Source organism: Dysidea avara, chromosome 9 (assembly GCF_963678975.1).
Source record: "Dysidea avara chromosome 9, odDysAvar1.4, whole genome shotgun sequence".
Classification (NCBI taxonomy): Eukaryota; Metazoa; Porifera; class Demospongiae; order Dictyoceratida; family Dysideidae; genus Dysidea; species Dysidea avara.
Window position 1 is genome coordinate 33,817,990 of NC_089280.1, and position 23,455 is coordinate 33,841,444.

The 23,455-nt window shown below is 38.0% G+C and overlaps 1 protein-coding gene across 1 annotated transcript; it reads left to right on the forward strand.

Moving 5' to 3' along the window:
* Positions 1-1,159: 1,159 nt before the first annotated feature.
* Positions 1,160-21,433, forward strand: LOC136267693 (uncharacterized). Its single transcript, XM_066062842.1, has 10 exons — positions 1,160-1,163; positions 1,213-1,365; positions 1,416-1,625; positions 1,676-1,813; positions 1,867-2,079; positions 2,132-2,419; positions 20,283-20,585; positions 20,637-20,754; positions 20,812-21,109; positions 21,157-21,433. Exons 1-10 carry the CDS (start codon positions 1,160-1,162, stop codon positions 21,199-21,201), a joined length of 1,770 nt encoding a protein of 589 aa, XP_065918914.1. The 3' UTR covers positions 21,202-21,433.
* The last annotated feature ends 2,022 nt before the right edge of the window (positions 21,434-23,455 follow it).

Sequence of the window (23,455 nt, forward strand, 5' to 3'; positions counted from 1 at the left end):
AGTATAGCTTTCCTGTGGTGCATTTTTTTTTATTCTTAAAGTGTAACAGCTACAGCTACTGTTCTGGGTATGTTAACACTATTAACAGTACTTACATGTGCGCTCATATAGCTTCTCGTAACTTAGCATTTTATGGAATAGTACAGAGAGGCTTTCTATTTGTTTGTAGTGAGCAAAAAGGCTTTTCATAGCTGGTACTCATATTTGCCATGCAAACTAATTGGTTCATAGAGCATTAGTGTGTCCATTTGGAAGACATATACTCGACAACCGATCTGATCACGTTCTCGATTACCGAACCGATTATCAGTAGCTACATCTCTTATCCACGGATGTTGTTGCAAAGACTGACAAAGATTCCTCATTATAGCTACTAGTGTCTGTCATCTTTATTGTAATTTCGATGTTTCGAATTACAATAATTTCATTGTAATTTCGATGTTTCGAATTACAATAATTTCTTCGAACGAATTTGAATCGAACACAGATTTGAATATTCGGTATATTCGTTTTAGCCCTATTTAGAAAAAAGAGTATTGAGTTTTCCCAGCTCACAGATTTTAATCACATGGTAGAATTGCAGCTAATTACAAAAGTCTCCACTAGTGCCATTAACGTAAGGGTAAAGGTAAGAGTAATAGGAGAAACCAAATTAATAATAAGCATACACACCAATAGAGAACCACTAAAAACACTTACAAAGGGTGTTTTAATAAAGGATATACGATTCTTTACCTTGCTCTCAAAGACAGAGTTCAACCACTGCATAAATGGATTTATAATAGAAAATGTTGGCAAAGTGTGAAAAGATGATGAATTGTAATGCTTGCAAAACTGTATGATGTCAAAACACTATTGGTGGATTAGTTGGGATACAATGGTGCTGACGATACTGAGCAAACATAGAATATAAACAGTAAAACTGAACAAATTCCTGCAAGGACAGCCATCCCAGATGCTTAAAATGATATGATACATAGTCGTAATTACATAGAGCAAGACAGAGCAAGACGGAGTACTCTATATTGAGCATATGTTGTAAACGAGACTGCAGTTGTACAGTCAATGGCAGTCCCCACGCAGTGAGGACACCAAAAATTATACAACTACAGCTACTTAAAGTGACAAACAAACTGACAAAAGTGAATATTTCTTCAATATGGGTGTTTGTGATTTACGTATATGCAACTTATCTCTACTTGTTTAACTTAGGAAAAGTTCGTGTGGAATTCTCTCAATCTACTTACAGTGGATCTGAATCATCTGGTAGAATTGCAATTACCTTGTTATTTACAAAAGGAATCTCTATTAGCACAATTAAAGTACGAGTGAAACCAACAAATAAGTCACCAATATCTGCTAAAGGTATGTAAAAATGTGTCTGACTAGGTAGTCTTTTAGTGTTGACTGATCAGGCAATAGAGTGGACTACAATTCTAGAACTATCACTGCCACCTTCTCTCCTGGAACAACTAGTACTACCATTACTGTACCAGTTATGAATGATGATGTCGTGGAAGGAGCAGAGTTGTTTGAACTTAGATTAAGTGTAGATGATTCTTCAGCAGAATTTGCTCAAGTAGGCAATAGAAACACTGCCACTGCTCAAATTATTGACTCTTCTAGTTAGTATTGGTGTATACTTACTCTGAAGTAACATTTGTAAATTTCATAGTTGCTACTGTCAGCTTTGATCAGTCAACATACAGTGTTAATGAAGATGATGGACCAGCAAAACCTGTACTAGTTCTCAGTAACCCATCATCAACTGATATTGCCATCAATCTTAGTATTAGTAGTAACACTACATCAGGTATACATAAATGCACAAATTGCTTTTACATTGTTGTGTTTCTACACACATAGGAGATGTTGACTTTTGTACAGGGCCATACACAGTTACATTTCCTTCTGGAGTAATGAAGACTACAGTACATATTCCAGTAATAAATGATGCAATTTTGGAAGGAACAGAAAGATTTAATATCAGAATTGATATAGACACTTTCCTTCCAAAAGATATCAACATCAATCTTGGTACATTTGGCAGTACTACAATAATTATAGTGGACACTACTGGTGAATACTGTTTAATATTGTCTAGTCAATATGATCAAAATATTGTCCATAGAACTTGCCACTATTACTGATCATCCTAGATCTACTGTGGTATATGAGAGTACAATAGTTACTTTATCATGTGAGGCAACAGCTAGTGGTCCCATCACATATCAGTGGAGGAGAAGTAATGGAGTGATAACTGGTGACAGATTTAATGGAATCAACACACCTACACTAACTATATCATCAGTTACAAAAGATGATGAGGATGAGTATTACTGTACTGCTAGTTATGGTGTATATGTGAATGGGACAAGTCATGTAGCTGAGTCAGAGAGAGCAAAAGTTGTTGTGTTTGGTAAGATTTCTGTATTGAGTCCGTAAATCCATACACTTTTCAATTTTGTCTATTGTACGGTATGATAGTACCAAGAGTAAATAATAAAAGGACCTCCAGTATGGGCCATCAAAAATGACAGCCATAAGTCCACAGGCTTCCCTTGAATTTATGAGAAAGGTGTTAATATGCTTTGGCTTGCATACACCAACATTCAAGGGGCTTCTGAAAATCACTACCTCCTAAAGTGTTAACTCACTTAATCTGAGTCAATCAGCACTTCTATCATAAGCATGAATTTACTATAATATCCTGAAAGATTTGTAGCTGTCATTTTCGACGGCCCATACTGGAGTCAGACACTTTATTATTTATTCTTGATAGTACTGTGTAATAGGAATCCTGGAGATTTTGGCTTTCTTGCAAAAAAATATCACCAGCTTCACTTTTCCTTGGTAGTATTGGTTAGGCATAACTAAGCCCATGCATAAGTATCTTAACAACCTCAAACCCCAAGTTTCTATGAAATTTTATTTCATTAAATTTCTGCTGGCTGCCTGACTGCCTAATTGATGCCTCCTGCCTAGCATAGCTTGATTATGGATAAGACTATTGGCTTGATTTCTTCACTGTTCAATGTCACTTTGACACAAGATTTGCTTTTTTTGTCAACCGTAGCAGCTACAATGCATCCATCACGGACTTTGTCTTCCTTTGTGTCCCATTTCCTTCTCCACTACCATGTAGGTGATGATTGGTGGTAATATATCATGGGCTCATTACTTTAATTTCCATTGATTGATTGCAGTGGTGCTAATCAAACTGTTCTTCATTTGTAATACTGTACAATATTTTATGGATCTTTGGATGTGTAAGAAAAATTACATGTGAGTAGGAAATAGCTATATATAGAATTAAAAAGCAATGAAACAAGGAAGGTCAACTATTTATGCAGTTTCTACTTCAGTCATAATCATAATGACTGGATTAGATATCAACTAGTATATTTGCAGGTGTAGATGACCTTCCTTGTTTCATTGCTTTTTATTTCAATGATCCCTACTCACATGCAAAATTTCTACTTTTTCCTTACACTTGTTTGCTTACTTTAATTTCTGGTGAACCATCACATACTGCATCAAAGGAAAGCATGACACCAGACCCATTAGAGAAACTAATTACACAATTGAATGTGTGTCCCAACTATTAATTACTGAAACATGAAGTGGCCATTCTGCTTCACTTTAAGGCATGTTCTACCTGTTATACAGCAAGAAGTTCCTCTGTAATCAATCCAGTTGCTACGGAAATTACAACCAAATGCACATCCCAACTGTAAATTACTGAATAGTGAAGTAGCCATTCCACTTCAGTTCCATCTGTTATGGCTATTCACATGATGTAACAGTACCCCGTAAGTATACAGTTTCTCAGATTTTTCTGAAGACTTCTATAGCTATGCAGCTTGGCTATACAGCTTGTGGTCAAATACCCTGAATGTGTTTCAAATGGCAATCTGTGAGAACAGCTATGTAGATACCAAATCCTTTTTAGACGGGTGATATTTGTTTCTCTACAATTTAATTCTCATTTTATACTAAAGTGGTTATAGGAATAATAAGTGTATCAGTAATCATATTACCTTGTGTACCTCAATGATATAATTTGAAATTATTGTTGAGGGGGTGGTGATGATTATAAGGTTCTGGAATGAACACACAGTAAGATCAAGCTACCACTCACAGATACACTATGACGCTATGTCATACAGTATGATAGTACTGTATGGTAGGGACGACGAAGATGTGGGCGTGGTCTACAAAAATAAATCAAGCCAAAATCATCTTTACAAACCCTTCACGGCCACTTGACAGTATTGGTCAGGTATAACCAAGCCCAAACATGCCTTCAGAACGACCAGAAGCATTTTTGATTAGGTGCTACAGATTTTTTTTTTTTTGATTTTTTTTCGCGAATTTTCTACTGCCTCACTGCCTGCCTGATGCGTTCAGTCAAGCGTAGCGGAAAATTGGCTACAGCTACAGCCTTACTTATTTGGCGGAAATGCTTCGAATTTCATGGAGATGAAACTTTTAGTATTTTAAATATTCTACAATGTATGTGCTATTGCTTACTGATTTTCCTTTGATCCTTCTTTATCGTGGCCATTGCTCATCAGTAGGGTTTCCATATCAATAGGGCTTCCATAATCATTGTGAATACATGTGTTATCGTACCAAACTTTTAGAATACATTTGTGATTTGACGTTTGGTTTATACATACAGGACACTATCGTACATCGTCGACAAGATACACACATAAGACATCTTGTTTAGTATTAGTGTGTTTGTTGTTTAGCGGCTAGGTTTAACTGCTTGCATTTCTAAACGCATTTCTTTGCAATTAACACATTCTTCGCTATTACAGTATTAACACTTCTTTAGGTATCCTTGAATGTGCTTACTATTGTCTACACGGTCAGCAAAACCATATACATACATGATTGGAATAGTCAAATAACTATCTAAAGCTGTTAACACTATTAAGTGTAAAAATGCATATACAAAACTTCTAATTAAATTCATGAATAGCTAATAATGTATTAAATGCATAATCTCATAGAAATCCTGCATATTATGTTTTGTTACAATTCCCTGTCAGTTGTCAGTCGCTCCAGCAGCATCGTCCTTATGTGCAACAATTACTTATTGTGTTCCACAATATTCCCACTACAATGATAAATGTGTACTGTATAGCTAACCTATGACAGGTACAAAGAAAGCATAGCTTATTTGGTAACATCATTGTTAACAAAGTTATAGCTAACAAATGTGTAAAAGGTAGAGTAGGGCTTATCATGCAGTACGATAATAACTGTATAGTAGGGACCACATAGGAGTAGGTGTGGCCCACAAAATAATATCACCCAAAAATCAGCCTCAATTTTCCCTTATGACGATGAGGCAGTATTGGTGAGGTAAAACTAAGCCAAACAAGCTTTCAGATCGACCCGAAACACTTTCAACAAGTTCTTGATTCGAAATGCTGTGTAACGGGTTGAACATAGCTGACAATGAAGTGCATATCAAAACTAATGTCAAATCTACCGAATTCCGCAAGGTTTTGCCCATTTCCAGTAAAAATTACACCACCTTGTAAACAAACCACTATAACTTCCGCATACTTCAGTTTACAGAACACCGTTTGGTTTATCAAACTCGTTAATGTCGGGCAAGTCCTGTGGTATATTAGATTTTGCTCTGAGATTAACGGGAAGGGCAGAAAGAGCCTTGTTCTGGTGAATTACGCATCATCAGGTACGTAAAAAAATGCTGGAAAAACAAGGTTTTTCGAGTACTTCTCTGTAAAATTACCAGTTAAACACTCAGTACGGGTGGATTCTTAATCAGTACGCTTCAACACATACAATGATACCAAGTTTTGGTGATTTGGTGGAGGATAACAGCCTGTACTTTTGAGAGTTGTCCACCGGCATAATCAGTTTCTCCAATAGGTTTTTGTATGGAGTGCGCATTATGCCATAATCAACAATGAATAAGTGACACTGTGGTAACATTACAATCCCAGTACGGGTGGCATTGTATAGGGAAATTCATGGGCTTTCTTTCATTGTATAATGTGCTGTAGAAATTATGGGTGCTAATGCCTGTACTTTTGTGTTTTCTGAATATATTACAAGACGCATGTATTTTGTATTGGACAAGAGAATTACAAGGAATGACAAGGTTTTTTTAATCAGCTTGTTTGACAAACCTGAGGTAGTGAAAGGGTTATAAAGTAGATATTACATCTTTTTAATGTTTAATTGTTTAGAATTAAGGGTAAAACTTAGAATTCTGTGAAAAACAAATTTGACCATTGAGGTTTTGGTTGTGATTTGACAAAATGTACAGAGTAGTTTTGATATGATAATGGATACTTCACTTTTCACACGATAATTGATATAGCTGGGGCGCGCGGTGCCTTTTCAGATGCAGTATGCGTGGGTTCACCAGCCATAATAATAAAATTATTTACAAAAAAAGTTAACAAACAAGTACATGAAAAAATTTGGGATTTTCAACTAGAGTAGGGACCATAGCACATCGATAAAAAAAAGTACTGAAACAAGGTGGAGTAGTCCATGATATTAAATCACTGTAATACAATAGGAAGTGTTATATCCCTACTGTGCATTTCCGTTATGGTATCTTGAGCACAGTAGGGATATAACACTTCTTATTGTATTACGGTGATTTAATATCATGGACTACTCCAACTTGTTTCAGTACTTTTTATCGATGTGCTATGGTCCCTACTCTAGTTGAAAATTCCAAATTTTTTCGTGTACTTGTTAACTTAACTCTGGCCTAAACTGTAACCGCACATGACACATTGCATCATACTTAAAAGTCACTATATAGTTAGTCTTTGACATTCTCCAGGCCACCAAGGTCTTTAATCCACACTGAGATCTATTGCTCTGCCTGCTTCTTTGATGCACATTGAGGTCGGGTGACTGCTGGACTCTCTGCATCTGTTGAGGATAACTGATCTGCGCTGACATCTGCCATCTTGTCTGTCAAAGTCACTTCAGAGCACACTTCTAAAGGACACGACTTACAGATGGGTATATTTGTCCTGCCATTTTTGTGAAGCTCTCACCAAGCCATCATGGTCCAACTATCAATTCTTCTATCATAGCCATCTTCCATTTGATTCAGGGAGTATCATCTTGTATCAAAACTGGTACCCACGATGTAACCCAAAGTGGCAACCCGAGCATAGCCAAACTCACATTTTGACAGGGTAACTGTTAAATTAACCTCTGCAAGCCTTGAAAGTAAAGTGTCTAGTTGTTGAACATGATCTTTTCAAGTGGTGCTATAAACAATGAGGTCATCAAGGTATGCTTTACATCCTTCAATTCCTCGTATTACTGCATTTGTCATGCACTGGAATGTTGCAGGCGCATTTTTCATGCCAAATGGCATAACAGCATATTGGAAAAGGCCATCTGGAGTAGCAAAGGCTGATAGAGACTTTGTTCTTTCTGTTAGTGGCACTTACCAATACCCCTTAAGTAGATTACATTTTGTAACATACTTTGCTTTTCCAATGCGATCAATGATATCCTTAATTTGGGGTAAAGGAAACAAGTCACTTTTGGTGACTGCATTCAGCTTCCTAAAATCTGTACAAAGGCAAAAGGTGCCATCTGGCTTTGGAACTAGAATACATGGGGAGCACCAGTCACTGTTACTTGGTTCTATGATGTTGTTCAAAAGCATGTACTCAATGTCTGCTCAAAGATGCTACAGTTTCAGCGGGTTCATTCTATAAGAATGCTGCTTACTTGGGTGTGAGTCCCCAACATCCACATCGTGATAGATACAATGTGTACAGCCAGGAGTATCTGGAAATAGTTGTCTGTAGCTAGTGATCAAAGTTTCCATCTCAATCTGTTCTCCTGGTGGGAGATGTGAAAGCTTCACCCTAAGGTTTGAAAGCACTTGGGAACTATTTCAGCTTCGGCTCACACCACACGTTCTTCACTACTAGCTGTTTCTGCTGCTTCTTCTGTTGGCAAAATTGTGACAATACCACATGGACCGGTCTCCTCTGTGTGTTCTCTACGGTGATATAGCGTTAACATGTTAATGTGACATAGTCTCTTTGTCTTTCTCCACCCTGGTGTATTCACGACATAATCCAGATCACCTACCTTCTTATCAATAGTGTAAGGGCCACAGTATTGTGCTTGTAGTGGTTGTCCTGGAATGGGGAGTAAAATTAACACTTTATTGCCTGCTTGAAACTTCCTCATTCGAGCCTTCTTGTCGTACCAAGTGGCCATCTTCTCTTGTGCCCCTTACAAGGCTTCTTAGCCATCTCTGCAGCAGAGTGTAGTCAAATGTGAATTTTTGTGACCTGATCCAAGAGATTCACTTCATTTTCCTATGATAACCAAACTTCTTTAAACAGCTTTAAGGGTCCACGTACCTCTCGACCAAACACCAACTCAAATGGGCTAAACCTTAGTGATTCCTGCACTGATTCTCTAGCTACAAAAAGGAGCATGTGTATGCCATCTTCCCAATCTTTCTGTTGGGCATAACAGAAAGACCTCATCATAGTTTTTAATGTCTGATGGAATCTTTCAAGGGCACCTTGGGACTGAAGATGATGTGCACTAGCAACACATTGTTTAATACCCAGTTGGTGCATCACCTCCTAGAAAATTCCTGCTGTAAAGTTGGACCCTTGATCTGACTGAATTGCTTTGGGTAGACCCACCATTGTAAAAACTTCATTAGATGGTTCACAATTGATGTAGATCATATGTTACATAGTGGTATTGTCTCTGGCAGAGTTGGGGTCATTACTTAAAAAAAGTAATCAGTTACGAGTTATTTATTTATTAATGCTTTACAGCACAAGTGCTGAAGGTCTGTAGGACACCTGGTCCTACAGCCTGCTCAAAGACTTTAGCTACTTAGACTTTAACTACTTAAGGTGTGTTTGAAAAGTTGGAGAAAGGAGAAAAAATCCATGACTGGACCTAGGTAGCCTCGAACCTGCAGCCATCCGATTTACGCTCGAACCCTTATTTGCTTCAATTTCCACATTGCTCTGTGACTCTGATTCCTCATCTGATTTAAAGTCATAGAAATCAACTTTATTCTTTTTAGTTGGCTGATCCTGTGATTTTTGCACAGCCACAACTTCATCTGTAGCATGTGATCGCATTTCTTGGATAAGCATTTGCTTATACAGATCCTTTTTGCTTTGTGATTCCACCCACTTGAGCTTAAACTTTGGCAAAGTTATGGCTGCTATGATGGCATTATCATTTTGGAAAACCTTCTGGAAACGATCACTGATGGCATCTTCTACTGCACCAGCAAGCCCAATGGTCATTGATGAAAGATCAGGCTGAAGAGCCACCACTTTCTTGATAATAGCTTCTAAGGTTGGCAATACAGTACCAAAAAAACAGTTGTCTTCTCCTTGTAAAATGTCTAAACCCCTTGAAAAAGGCTTTAAAACAACACAATACTCCTTCAGAAACTTAAACTCTCGTTCACTGAAACAACACAACTTCAATTTCATACAGAGCTCATTTGATTCTACTAAGGAATTCTCTGTAACTCTAACTACTGTATCATAATAAGAGTTCCACCTTGTGGCAGTGGGCACAATCAGCTTTCTCTTAGTTACTTCTTGTACAGTATCTGAAGCAACTGTGGATCTACTTGCCTTATTCCACAAGGCAGAACTCTTAGCAAATGAATTGCGGTACACAGTCTTCGATGTAATTGAAGATGAAAGGAATTTGTCAACATCTTTACTGGCAACCAGATTAAGTGTGTGTGCAGCACACCTATAGTGTGGTGGTAAGTCACGTTGCACTTAAATTAAATCATCATCAATGTTAGTTTCTTCTGGGTCCACTGATAGCAGTTCATCAATGTTATCAAAGGCCACATCCTCTCCTTCTTCCTCAATGTCTTCACATTCTTCAGTAGTACAATTAGCAGAATCTGAGAACACTGTAAAAGCTTAACAAAGTTAGATCCGATCATAGCACAAACATTTCCAGCTAAGCTATAGCTTGTATGGATTTGTTCTATTTTGCACACCAGAACATCATAGGTGTGTTTTCCTGTCATCCTTGTACATGCTATGGCTGCTTTATGCCATTTTAACATCTGCAGATCTATCTAGTGGACAGTCACAGGGGGGGGGGGGGGCTTTGGGGGCTGAAGCCCCCCTTCATATTTGTGACCCTATTTTGGAAAACCATACATTTTGGCACTTTGGTCAAATTTCTGTTTTACTGCTAAAATGAAGCACTGAGTGGTTATCTACCTTGTGTGAAAATTTCGTGATGATACAATGAAGCATTCCAAATATATGGCTAATTTACCTTCTAATACATAGCAAACTAACTTTTCAATATCAGTTTAAAGTACTGTACGGTGATCAGCTGGGACAAATGATGACAAGTCACTTTGTTGACATAGATTTCCATTCCTACAATCTAAAATGGATAAAAAGGGTGCCTAAATAGTTTAATCATGTGCTCTTAGTGCTTTTCTTCAATTAAATCACATGTATTATGATCTAAAGAGAAAAAAATATTTGATTTTATAAATGAACAAATCACCCAATTTGTAAGTTAACTGTTATCCCACGCAATGTGAAACTGCTACATAGTCTGATATAATTGAGTATATCTCCTAGATAAAAGAAGCTATGGGTGTGAAACTTCACAGCAAGAAGGCTTAACAGTTACTTTATTAGAATGTGCAAAAAAAAATAATTTTAAAAAATCTCTGAAATTTTTAATTGAGATTCCCACAAATTTTGCTTGTGCCCAAATGTATGGTTTTCCAAAATATGGTCACATTTAGGCTTTACTTGATCAATATGCTGAGTATTATAATGAAATTTTGTCTTAGCATAATTATATGATCACTAATAATACAAATCTAATCAAAAACAGCCAAGCTGTAAAAAAAGGTGCGGCCCCTAAAAAGGTTATGGTGAAAAAAGATGTGAAATCCAAGGTGGCGGCCAAGAAATGGCTGTGATGGTAGGTTAATGGTAAAAATTTTAATAATGACAATTCAGGTGAATTTTGTGCCAAGACTAAGCGGCACCAAATTCACCTGAATTTTCGTTATTAAAATTTTTACCATTAACCTACCATCACAGCCATTTCTTGGCCGCCACCTTGGATTTCACATCTTTTTTCACCATGGCCTTTTTAGGGGCCGCACCTTTTTTTACAGCTTGGCTGTTTTTGATTAGATATCACTTCTTTTTGTATTTGTATATACGCCTCAAAGCTGGCCATAGGCCGGATTTAGGGCTTTTTTAACCTATTCTTTTTCTTTACCACAGGAAGAATAAAAAGACAGAGCAGATTTTTAATACTTCAACTGTTTTTGATTTTATCAGTAATTATATAAATATATTTATTACATGTCTATTATTCCCTACTGGATAACTTGTTCGCAGCTGATCTTTCTACTAAGGGACTTGAAATGTAGCTAAACTCTCTACAGGTTGATTTGTTTGCATCTGAACTCCCTACAGGGCGATTTGTTTGTAGAAGAACTCTCTACAGGATAGTTTCTTTGTCACTGAACTCTCTACAAGGTGACTTGTTTCTAGCTGACTCTCTACAAGACAAGATGACTTCCTCTAGCTGATTTCTCTACAAGGTGACTTGTATCTAGCTCAACTATCTACAGGATGATCTGTTTGTAACTGAAATCTCTACAGGGTGACTTTTTTCTAGCTGATCTCTCTATAGGGTAACTTATTTCTAGCTGAACTCTCTACAGAGTGGGTTCTTTGTAGCTGAACTCTCTACAAGATCACTTCTTCTAGCTAATCTCTCTATAGGGTGACCTGATCTCTCTGTAGGGTGGCTTTTATCTAGCTGAACACTCTACAGGGTGATTTGTTTGTAGCTGAACTCTCTAAAGGGTAATTTATTTGCAGCTGAACTCTATGCAGGGTGATTTGTTTGTATCTACAGGATGGTTTCTTTGTAGCTGGTCTCTACAAGGTGACTTGTTTCTAGCTGATCTCTCTACAAGGTGACTTCTCCTACTACAGGATGACTTGTATCTATAGCTGAACTATCTACAGGATGATGATCTGTTTGTAGCTGAAATCTCTACAGGGTGATTTGTTTGTAGCTGAATTCTCTACTGGATGACTTGTTTCTACATATAGCTGATCTCTGTATAGGATAACTAGTTTCTAGTTGAACTCTCTACAGAGTGGGTTCTTTGTTGCTGAACTCTCTACAAGGTGACTTCTTCTAGCTGACCTCTCTATAGGGTAACCTGATGTCTCTGCAGGGTGACGTTTATCTTGCTGAACGCTCTACAGGGTGATTTGTTTGTATCAAAACTATCTATAGGGTGATTTTTTTCTACCTGAACTTTCTACAGGGTGATTTGTTTGTAGCTGAACTCTCTACAGGGTGATCTGATCTCTCTACAAGGGGTGATTTGTTTGTAACTGATACCTCTATGGGTAGATTTGTTTGTAAGTGAACTCTCTACAAGGTGTTTTGTTTGTAGCTGATTTCTCTACAGGGTAATTTGTTTGTAGCTTAACTCTCTACAAGGTGATTTGTTTGTAGCTGAACTCCCTACAGGGTGATGTGTTTCTAGCTGATCTCTCTACAGGATGATTGTTTTGTAGCTGAACTCTCTACAGGGTGATTTGTTTGTAGCTGATCTCTCTACAGGGTGATGTGTTTGTAACTGAAGTCTCTACGGGGTGATTTGCTTGTAACTGAATTCCCTATATTGTGTCTAGTGTCTATATAGCTGATCTCTCTACAGGTTGATTTTTTGGAGCTGAATTCTCTACAGGGTAATTTGTTTGTAGCTGATCTCTCTACAGGGTGATTGTTTGTAGCTGATCTCTCTACAGGGTGATTTGGTTGTAGCTGATCTCTCTACAGTGGGTGATTTGTTTGTAACTGAAATCTCTACAGGTTGATTTGTTTGTAGCTGAACTCTCTACAGGATGATGTGTTTCTAGCTGATCTCTCTACAGGGTGATTTTTTTTGTAGCTGAACTCTCTACAGGGTGATTTGTTTGTAGCTGATCTCTCTACAGGGTGATTTAGGTTGTAGCTGCTCTCTCTACAATGGGTGATTTGTTTGTAACTGAAATTTCTACAGGTTGATTTGTTTGTAGCTGAAGTCTCTACAAGGTGTTTTGTTTGTAGCTGATCTCTCTACAGGGTAATTTGTTTGTAGCTGAACTCACTGCAAGGTGATTTGTGTGTAGCTGATCACTCTACAGGGTGATGTGTTTGTAGTTGAACTCTCTACAGGGTGATTTGCTTGTAACCGAATTTCCTATAATATTGTGTCTAGTGTATATATAGCTGATCTCTCTACAGGTTGATTTGTTTGTAGCTGAACTCTCTACATGGTGATTTGTTTGTAGCTGATCTCTCTACAGGGTGATTGTTTGTAGTTGATCTCTCTACAGGATGATTTGGTTGTAGCTGATCTCTCTACAGTGGGTGATTTGTTTGTAATTGAAATCTCTACAGGTTGATTTGTTTGTAGCTGAACTCACTGCAAGGTGCTTTGTTTGTAGCTGATCTCTCTGCAGGGTAATTTGTTTGTAGCTGAACTCACTGCAAGGTGATTTGCTTGTATAGCTGATCTCTCTACAGGTTGATTTTTTTGTAGCTGAACTCTCTACAGGGTGATTTGTTTGTAGCTGAACTCTCTACAGGATTGTTTCTTTGTCACTGAACTCTCTACAAGGTGACTTGCTTCTAGCTGATCTCTCTACAGGGTGACTTGTATAGCTGAACTCTCTACAGGGTGATCTGTTTATAGCTGAATTTCCTACAGGGTGATTTGTTTGTAGCTGAAATCTCTTGTTTCAAACTGATTTCACTGTAGGGTAACTTGTTTGTAGCTGAACTCTCTACAGAATGGTTTCTTTGTAGCTGAACTCTCTACAGAGTGATTGTTTTTTGTAGCTGAACTCTACATAGGGTGATTTGTATGTACCTGAACTTTCTACAGGATGATTTGTTTATAGCTGAACACTCTGCAGGGTGATTTGTTTGTAGTTGATCTCTCTACAAGGTTTCTTTGTAGCTGAGATCTCTACAGGGCAAATTCTTCTAACTGAGCTCTCTCTTGTTTCTAGCTGTTCTATCTACAGAGTAACTTGTTTGTATAGCTGAACTCTTTACAGGTGGCTTTTTGGTTGCTGAACTCTCTACACTGTGACTTGTTTGTAGCAAAATTCTCTACAGAGCGACTTGTATGTAGCTGAATTCTCTACAGAGTGACTTACTTGTAGCTGAACATTATATAAACTATAAAGTGACTTGTCTGTAGCTGAAATCTCTACAGGGTTACTTGTTTGCAGCTGGTCTCTATAGGTTAACTTGTTTGTATAGATGAACTCTCTACAGGGTAGTTTCTTTGTAGCTGAACTCTCTCCACAGTGACTTGTTTGTAGCTGAACTCTCTAGAGAGTGTAGCCGAACTCTCCACAGGGTGCATGACTTGTTTATAGCTGAACTCTCTTCAGTGTGACTTGCAATGTTATGAATCACTACAGCGATATATTTGTAGCTGAACTCTCTATAGGGTGACTTGCTTCTTGCTGAACTGTCTATAAGATTAACTGTTTGCAGCTGAACTCCCTACAGAATATGGTAATAGAATTCTATAATGGAGTAAATAAATTAGATGAATGCTCTATTAGGGTGACTGTTCTATTAGAGTATCTCGATCTCGCATTTACTACACGGAGTTGGCTTTGGAATCATAACTCAGTGGTTTGTAATCCGATTCTTCTGTACTACTGCAAGGACTTTCTATGAAGATTATTCCAGCTACACACCGATTTTCAGCTCACTGCTCTAAGCGGTTTGCCTAGTGGCATAAAAACTAATAGTTTTTTTATTCATAAAAATCGATTGCGTAATTGTGACACAGGTTGGGTTTTGTGGCATATCTCGATGGCCTTTAACTGGATTCCTTTCAAACCACAAAAAGGCACTCCTACGATAGTTACTCCATCTACATAGCAATTTTCAGCTCATTCCTTCAAGTGGTTTACCCTGTGGGTGTGACAGACCTTCGACCTTATTTTATGCAAATAATCGGTCATAACTCCGTGAACGTTTATCGGATTCCTACCAAACTTGGTACTGAGATTTGCCTTAATGAGTCCTTTAAGCGTGCCAAATTTCAGCCCAATTGGAGGACGAATTCGTGTTTTATGGCAGATTTTGCAAAGTGTGCGAAAAGAAGTAGAAGAAAAAACGAAGAAAAAAAACCAAACTTTGGCCGCTCGTATCTCGGAAATGGATGGAGCGATTTTCTTCAAATTTGGAATGTGGACTCCCCTACCTAGCCGGCACTTCTGTAGCAACTTTGGTTTCAATCGGATAAGGAATCACGGAGCTACAAAGGTGTGAAAATCGCGTTTACTTTCTTCCTGTAAATATACTCACTGTGTGGCGCGCAGGCTTCTTGGGCCGCACGACATACTACCGTGTGTCTTGATACTCATAAAACCACCTTATAAACATCTTTCCAAGGTATTATCAGTGGATTTATGCAACAAGGACCCGGATCAGCATTGGAAGTGTACAAGATCGAGATACTCTAATAGAGCAGTCAGCTAACTACTCTAATACAACATTCACTAGAAACATGTAGTTGGTTCTGTTATGGAAATTTTCCAAATCTGCCTGCACCTATACATACAATGAAGTGCATTGGTCTGTTTAAAGGGCTTCATTCATCTACTTGTGTAGTTAATATGTATAGCAATACTTAATTCAGGTACACAATTTCCATTTAAAAGGCTCTCAGATTCAATCTTGTATTGTTCAAATTTCAAAATTTTCCATTTTCAACATTCTTATTCTAACATGCACCTATTTAGTGTTGTGCAATTGTGAGAGGGGTGCATCATATACTTGGTTGTCTGTACCTATAATCTAATGACAGTATATAAAATATCTACAGGTATGAATTTTATGTGGAAATGTCTCCAAATTGCAGTATTTTAGCATCTATGTTTCAAAATTTTCCTGGGGGGGGCATGCCCCCAGACCCTGAAGTGTGCTTCACACACCTCTATCCAAGAGATTCAGTACCTTGAGTTAGCCCCCCCCTTTTATAAATCCTAGATCCGCCCCTGAGTCATCCCTAAATAACTCCTGTGGTGAGCTGTCCACACATCAACAGTAGTGCAAACAACATCAAGTTTTTCCAATATCTGCTTAATCTTACTGAGCATCAAGTCGTAAACTTTGTCAAGATGTAGGGTGAAAGATTTTCTGTCCGGAATTTGGGTGGAGCAAATGTTATTGATTAAGTTACGAAAACCTGGTGACTCTACAGTCGACAAAGGCTGCATATCCTCTATTATATACTCAGAGAGCAAACTTCGCATTTTCTGTGCAGGGATGGAGTTCCTGGATAATACATCTGGCAATGTGCACTGCCTCTTTGGTTCACTATCATCAGTATTGCTTCTTCGCTGCCTCTTTTCAGTTTCAGGTTTGTCTTCTTCTTATGTATATCAGTCAAGTGTTTCTTGAAATTAAAAGTTGTGTTTCTAGCAGAAGAAGTGTCTTTCCACCACCACATAAGATACAACGCACTCTTAAATTCTTTGAATCTTCACTAACGACGTGAAAATAGTGCTTGTACATCCACCCATGAAATGTAGTAACTCTTGGTCCAGCCTTCGCTACTTCAGTGGAACTAGCACTATCAAAATCTCGTACTAACTCTGTAGAATTATCTTACACCACCATCCCAGAGTTGCTAGAGTCATTATTAGAGCCACCATCATTCTCCATCGCTGAGTCACGCCTGATTGAGCTGAGTCATGAACAAGCTGAGTCAGCAACTGTATGCCACGAGTTGGATCACGAGACAATAAGATGTGCATTAATAAGAATCGGGTTTAAATCAGGTTTTAAAAGCTGATCGCTCAACAGGATTTGTGTAAGTTACTGAATGGTTACACTGTATGTTGTAACGCACTAGAGTAATGCGTTATTAGTGCAACGCAAATCCTGATTAACGCATCGATACCGTAACAGAGTAACTCACTAACGAAGTAACGTAGGTTCTTTCCAGGCATTAGTAATCAGTTACCAGTTACAAAGGTTGTAATGCGTTATAATACTTCGCTACTTCAAAAGTAATATATTACATAACGCGTTACAATTAACGCGTTAGCCCCAACTCTGGTCTCTGGTAATCTAGTGGCTGTACACATTACAGTAAGTAAATATTGATTTCTGGCTTTTGTCTTTGGCAAGAGGCCAACACAATCGATAACGACTCAACTGAAAGGCTCATCAATGCTGGGATGGGCTTCAGGGGTGCTATTTGAGGCTTCTGGTTTGGTTTACCCACCATCTGGCAAACATGGCATGATTTAGTAACATCTTTGTGGATTCCAGGCCAACAGCACCTTCTTGTAAATTTACTTAATGCCAAGATGACCAGCAAGGGGTGTTTCATGAGCAAGATGTAAGATATTACGTCAAACAACAACTTAACACACTTGCCATATTTCATCTGCAGGAACAGCCCTAGGGTGCCACTTCCTCATCAATACTCCTTCTTTCATAAAGTAGCAAACTGGCACCTTATTTGCTTCTTCCTCTGGTAGAGCTTGCTGCAATACTGTAGGACCTGTCTGTTGGCCTTTGATGAGAGCTTCATGGAATGATAACAGAAAGTTCTCCATGCCTTTGTGTGGGCTTGAGGATTTCTGTTCATGAAAAAAAAGGTGTCACCTACTCTAAGATTATCAACATCAACTGCAGTACTGTTTCTACCACCTGTGTCTATATCAGTGGTTTCACTGGTCTGCTTCACCTTACCTGTGTTTTCTTCATTTAACAGGGACTTAGCCATTACTCAAGTTACTGCACATGCTGGGTACAATTCATCTGTCTTGTGAGCATCAACATGGGTTAGCATGGGCTGGCTCACTACGCATGGTTCTGCTAAAACTCTATCCCCTGCCAAACCATTTCCTTCTATCAGTGTCACCCGTTTTACTGGAAGACTTGGTCATACTGCCACCTGTACTGTACCAGAAATAATCTTTGACCGTAATTTGATAGTGTGCAGTGGTGCACTAACCACTCCCTTGAAGTAAGACATGGGTACCAGTATTCATTAAGCCCGCAGAAGGTAATATGCCCTCCAATAACAATGATTGCAATGATCCTGTATCTCACAAAATAGTGACTGGGACCAGAATATCTGAGCCAGGAGCAGAAACTGTTTCTTCAGAAACTAAAAGGTAAATTCTCACTTGCAACACTAGACAGCACATGTTCTTCTTTTGAAATCCTTTTTAAGGTTGAGTCAGAATTACATTCTCCTTTGGCTACGAATAGATTTGGCTTGGGAGTGGAGGAATTGGAATTTGGGCATGGCTCGTCTCTGGTCAGATACCAACAGTTGGACATCACGTGCCCTCTTCTCCTACAGTGCTGGCATGTAGGACCGGTAGGGTAGCTTTGGCCTTGTCGGTGGTTATAGTATCCAGCTCTCCCAACCCTCATATTACTTGGGTCATTACGCTTGCGCAAGTTGCCAGGTGGAGTGTCGTCAGCACCTTGACCTGCAGTAAACATGTTAATACATGTATGTGTTTGTGGGTGAGCACATAATCATCAGTAAAAGTTGCTGCTTGGCTTAAATTAATAGCTTTCTTTTCATCTAAGTATGTCTTAACATCACTGGGAAAGCAGTTTTTAAATTCTTCCATGAGGAGCATTTGCGCAACTTATTAAAATCTCCATTGATTCCCATTGATGTACACCACCTATCAAACAGTGTCTCTTTCTCATGGGTAAATTCTACATGTGTTTGGTTCTCTTCTTTACATGCCGAGCGAAATTTTTGCCTATAAGCCTCAGGCACTAACTCACAAGCCTTAAGTATGGCCATTTTAACAATAGTATACTGCGAGCTTTCTTCTACTGATAGTGCTGAATAGATTTCTCTAGCCTTGCCTACCAAAGTACTTTGTAGTAATAAGGTCCACTCTGTCTCTAGCCACTTTAAGCTTTTTGCTACTTTTTCAGAATGTAAGAAATATTTATTGGCTTCCGTTTCCCTGAATATTGGAACAAACCTAATATGCTTTGTCACATCAAAGGAAGCAAGAGCGGTTGGCTTGGTAACAGAGGAAGCTTTTAACTCAAGTTCTTTTATTTTTAACTGTAATGCTAAATCCTTTTCTCGAAATTCTAGTTCTTTTAGCTTTAGCTGGACAGTTCTTTCTTTTCATGCTCGTCAAATTCATTTGTTTTAACTTTAACACCTTTTCACCTGTAAGGATTTGCTCAGTTGGAAGGGTTTCAGGAGCCTCCACCAGTTCTTCATCAACTAAGTACTGTACAGAAAGAGCTTTGATATTTGCCTTCGTCATGGAAGTCGAAGCGGTACAGAATGCTTTATTAGGCTGTTTTGGATGGAAACATAAATCTCATATACTCCACCTTGTTTTCTAACAAAATCTAAGTTAATCCAATGATTATGCATTATTAACATGCAGTGATATAATGAGGAAGTTTAGTTTGTCACATGAGCATGCATAATTGCCATGGCGCTAATATAATTGTGAGAAAACTAGCCACTTTTTTGGAATCTATAGCAGAAACAGCGGTATGTAATCTGAGTGTAATATAAATAGAGTCTAAAGCAGTTATATGGGCACAATGTGGAGTCTATAAACTTTCAGGCCCTTAGTAGCACCCTCGCTTTGCTTGTGTGCTACAAATTCAGACCTTCAGGTTTATAAATTTATAGACTCCACATTGTGCCCATATAACTATTATTTAGCACAAGTCGTGGAGGGAGGGGTTCAAGGAAAAATATAGCCCTGCCAAAAATTTATATGGAGGAAGGCATTAAGTAAAATACTCCTACCTGTCATTAAACATTAACAACTGTGTCGTATTCTATACTACGTACGATCAGCACAATCAACTGGATGCTAAGTGTAAACATCAAGATGCCTCATAGTATTAGTATTCTGAAATTACCCTCAGATTCAATTTAACGGAGTCTAATTTTCAAATTGCCCCAAAACCCTTCTAGGTTCATATGCTAGTGTTTAGACTGTTTGCATACTCTATAAGTTATGGTTATTTTCCCACTACATAATTTATAGTGTCATGTAGCTAGACCTTGGCATAGAAAAAGTCCTGCTATATCCCTGAATGTGCACCCCCCACTCCCCAGAAAAGGCGCTTTCTCCACTACTGATAAATGGGAATTATGTGTGTGTTTGTATACTATTATGTTAATCCAGGTCCACCTCTACTATTGACACAATTTGCTCCAACATATTATACTATTACTGGACAACGATTTGAATTATACTGCAATGTCACCAATGATAAAGACTCTCCAAATAATGTGACATTTGTTTGGCTGAAGGATAAAAAAATGGTAGATATGAACGATTCAGGAATAACAGTTAATGAGTCAGAGCCCAGATTAATCATAGATGAATTGGAACCTAATCTACACAGTGGTAATTATTCTTGTGAAGCGTATAACTACCAGAGGTCTAGCTCTGTGTCTACCAACAAGGCCATCCTGAACATAGAAAGTTAGTAAATTTTACATCATTACTGTACGTATTATGGTTATGTTAATTCAGTCTCTGAAAGCTTCAAAAAATCTGAAATGTCAGGAATTGATACACATGGTATTAGTGCATTATTATTCAATTCCACTGTTGAGCTTCCAACACTGGATATTTCTTATGGACCAATTAGGTATTATACACATATAAATACACTGTGTTTCTATCATACGTACCTTCACAACTGCAGGTATTTGTTTATTGTTGTGACAAGAAATAATAATACTGAGCCATCTCAAATACCAGACAGTGATCTTGTTAGTTTTCATGACTCATCAACAATGATGATGTATGTGGCAACTGTTATACACAACATCAGTGGGTGTGGGTGGGAGAACATGTTAGTACTGGGTAGTAGGAGCATCACTGAGTTGGTTGATACCTCAACTAATTCACCAACAATTAAACGATATTTCAATGCACCACTTGTAAGAGGAACCACTTACTACACATTTGTCAGAGCATATGCTTATGATCATAATGACACAGTAAGTGTAGTGGTTGACTTGAATAGAATTAATTGTGAACATTACAGAACCCAAGATATGTATCAAGTGGATACTCACAGCCAATTGGTTAGTACATCTATATAAGTAGTGCATAGTTTGCAGTAGCCTGTGTTCTTGTCTAAATGCGGCAATAATTACTGCGCATGTACCGAATGGAATTGGTTAACTACATAGCTGCATGCATGTGTCTTTGTTTCTGGATTATTAACTTTTTCACAACTTATGAAATGTGATGACTTTCAGGTAAGTAATATCATAAGTATCAGTGATAAGTACGGTACTTCATATTATTAATGCTAAGCAGATTTTTTCCACCATCCCCTGATGGTGGAGGTAGTTCAGGAGGAGGAGGTGCTGCTATAATAGGAGTTGTTGTCCTCATCATCATCATAATAGCCATCATCATTGTTATCATTGTACTACTGTAAGTGATCACCTGTATGATGTCACCATGGTACTCATAGATGAGAAGGAAAGACATACTAACAGCCTAAAGGAATTGCAATCTATTATTGTGTTTAATTGAGTGGCTCAAGAAGCAGTGCAACAGTTGATGTCATTAAAAGGTAATTTGTACATATGTAGCTTCATATTCTCTGCACCAATTTTCTCAATAAAAAGTCTAAAATTCCAAATTGGAATCAAATTACAGAGTCCATAGTGTACATCAAATCCAACATTAAAAAAATATATAATAAAACGAGCACGGAATTTGCCAATACCCAATTTTAATTAATGAGTCTGCCTCACTGACCACATTTGCAAAGCAAGAGGATAAAAGACACACCAGCAGCAGTTTTTGCTGTAGAAAACAAGATATGGTAACCATGCCTATCAATCTACTGTGTAGCTCACTCAAGATAAGCAGGAAGATTGAGATACTCTAATAAAGCAGTCATAGTGTGTTATGTGGCCGAGAAAGCCAGCACACCACATCATGAGTATATTGACAAGAAAAAAAGAAAACAGCCTTTTCACGCACACAGAGCTCCATGGCCCCTTCTCCAAAGCACACTATTTTTGTATTATAGCTGTCTGCCAGGTAGGGTAGGTCACACAGCAAATTAGCAACAGCCGTTTGTGAGATATGGGCATTCAAAGTTTCAATTTAATTTTTTTTAATTTTTCTTCTTGGGGGCTAAAACTACATTCCACTACTTCGCTCAAAATAATGCATAGCCATTATTAAAATTTATTAGCATTAACATCATTGTGGCCATTTCTTGGCCACTACCTTTGATTTCACAACCTGTTCACCTAAAGCTACATCCTTTTTTCACAGCTTGGCTGTTTTTGTGTGGATTTCACTTTTTTTTTGTACTTTATAACGTCCCTATTTTTGACTTTGGGGTTGTTTTTGCTCACATTTCTTCTTTTCTATATAGACACAATGATGATTATTGAAGACAGACTTACAAACGTATTGTATTGCATGATTTATGGTAATATTATTGTAATACTCTAACAAGGTTTGATAAGCTGGGTTCAGAAAGTGAAGTATCTTGGTGTTTTTGTAACTTCAAAATTGAACTGGTCCGACCATTGCAAATATTGTGTGCATAAGGCTACGGTTTGTCTCAATCATCTTCGTCGTATTATGTTTGGTGCTTCATTTTCGGCTAAGAACATTGCGTATAAGTGCCTTGTGAGACCCCATCTTGAATATGCCTGTCCTGTTTGGTCTCCCTTTACTTCTTCTAACATTAAATTGATTGAATCAGTGCAGCGCAGAGCAGCACGCTGGATCTGTAGCACCTGGAATCCACGATCATATCAGTGGTCCAAATCATTGGATGACTGTATTAGTGAATTGCAATGGCCATCCCTGCAGTCTAGACGGCAATTCTTGTCACTGTCAATTTTGTATGATATTTGGAAGGGGCGTACTGGAATTACTTTTAGTGATTACTTTGAGTTCAATACACTGTGTACAAGGTCGCACTCCTTAACTTTAAAAGTGTTTTCTTCTACCATCAATGCTTTTCGTTATTGTTTTTTTTGTATCCGTGGCATTCTTGTGGAACACTATTCCTGAGGACATTTTGGCACGAAGCCAGGTTAAACATTTCAGATCCAGATTGAAACAGTTTATTTTAATGTGATTGTTTAATTCTGTACTTGTATTGTGTATGTTGTTCTGTTTTTGTAATTGTATTTTTGTAACAGTAAAGATTGTATGTAAGGGTATCACCTTGTACAGGCACATGCCTTTTGTGTATCCCTTTAAACAATTTGATAATAATAAGGTATATACACATTTTTTGAGGACTTTCAATAGAACATACGTAGAATGTTCTAGAACAATCTAGTACTGTACTTCGTTTG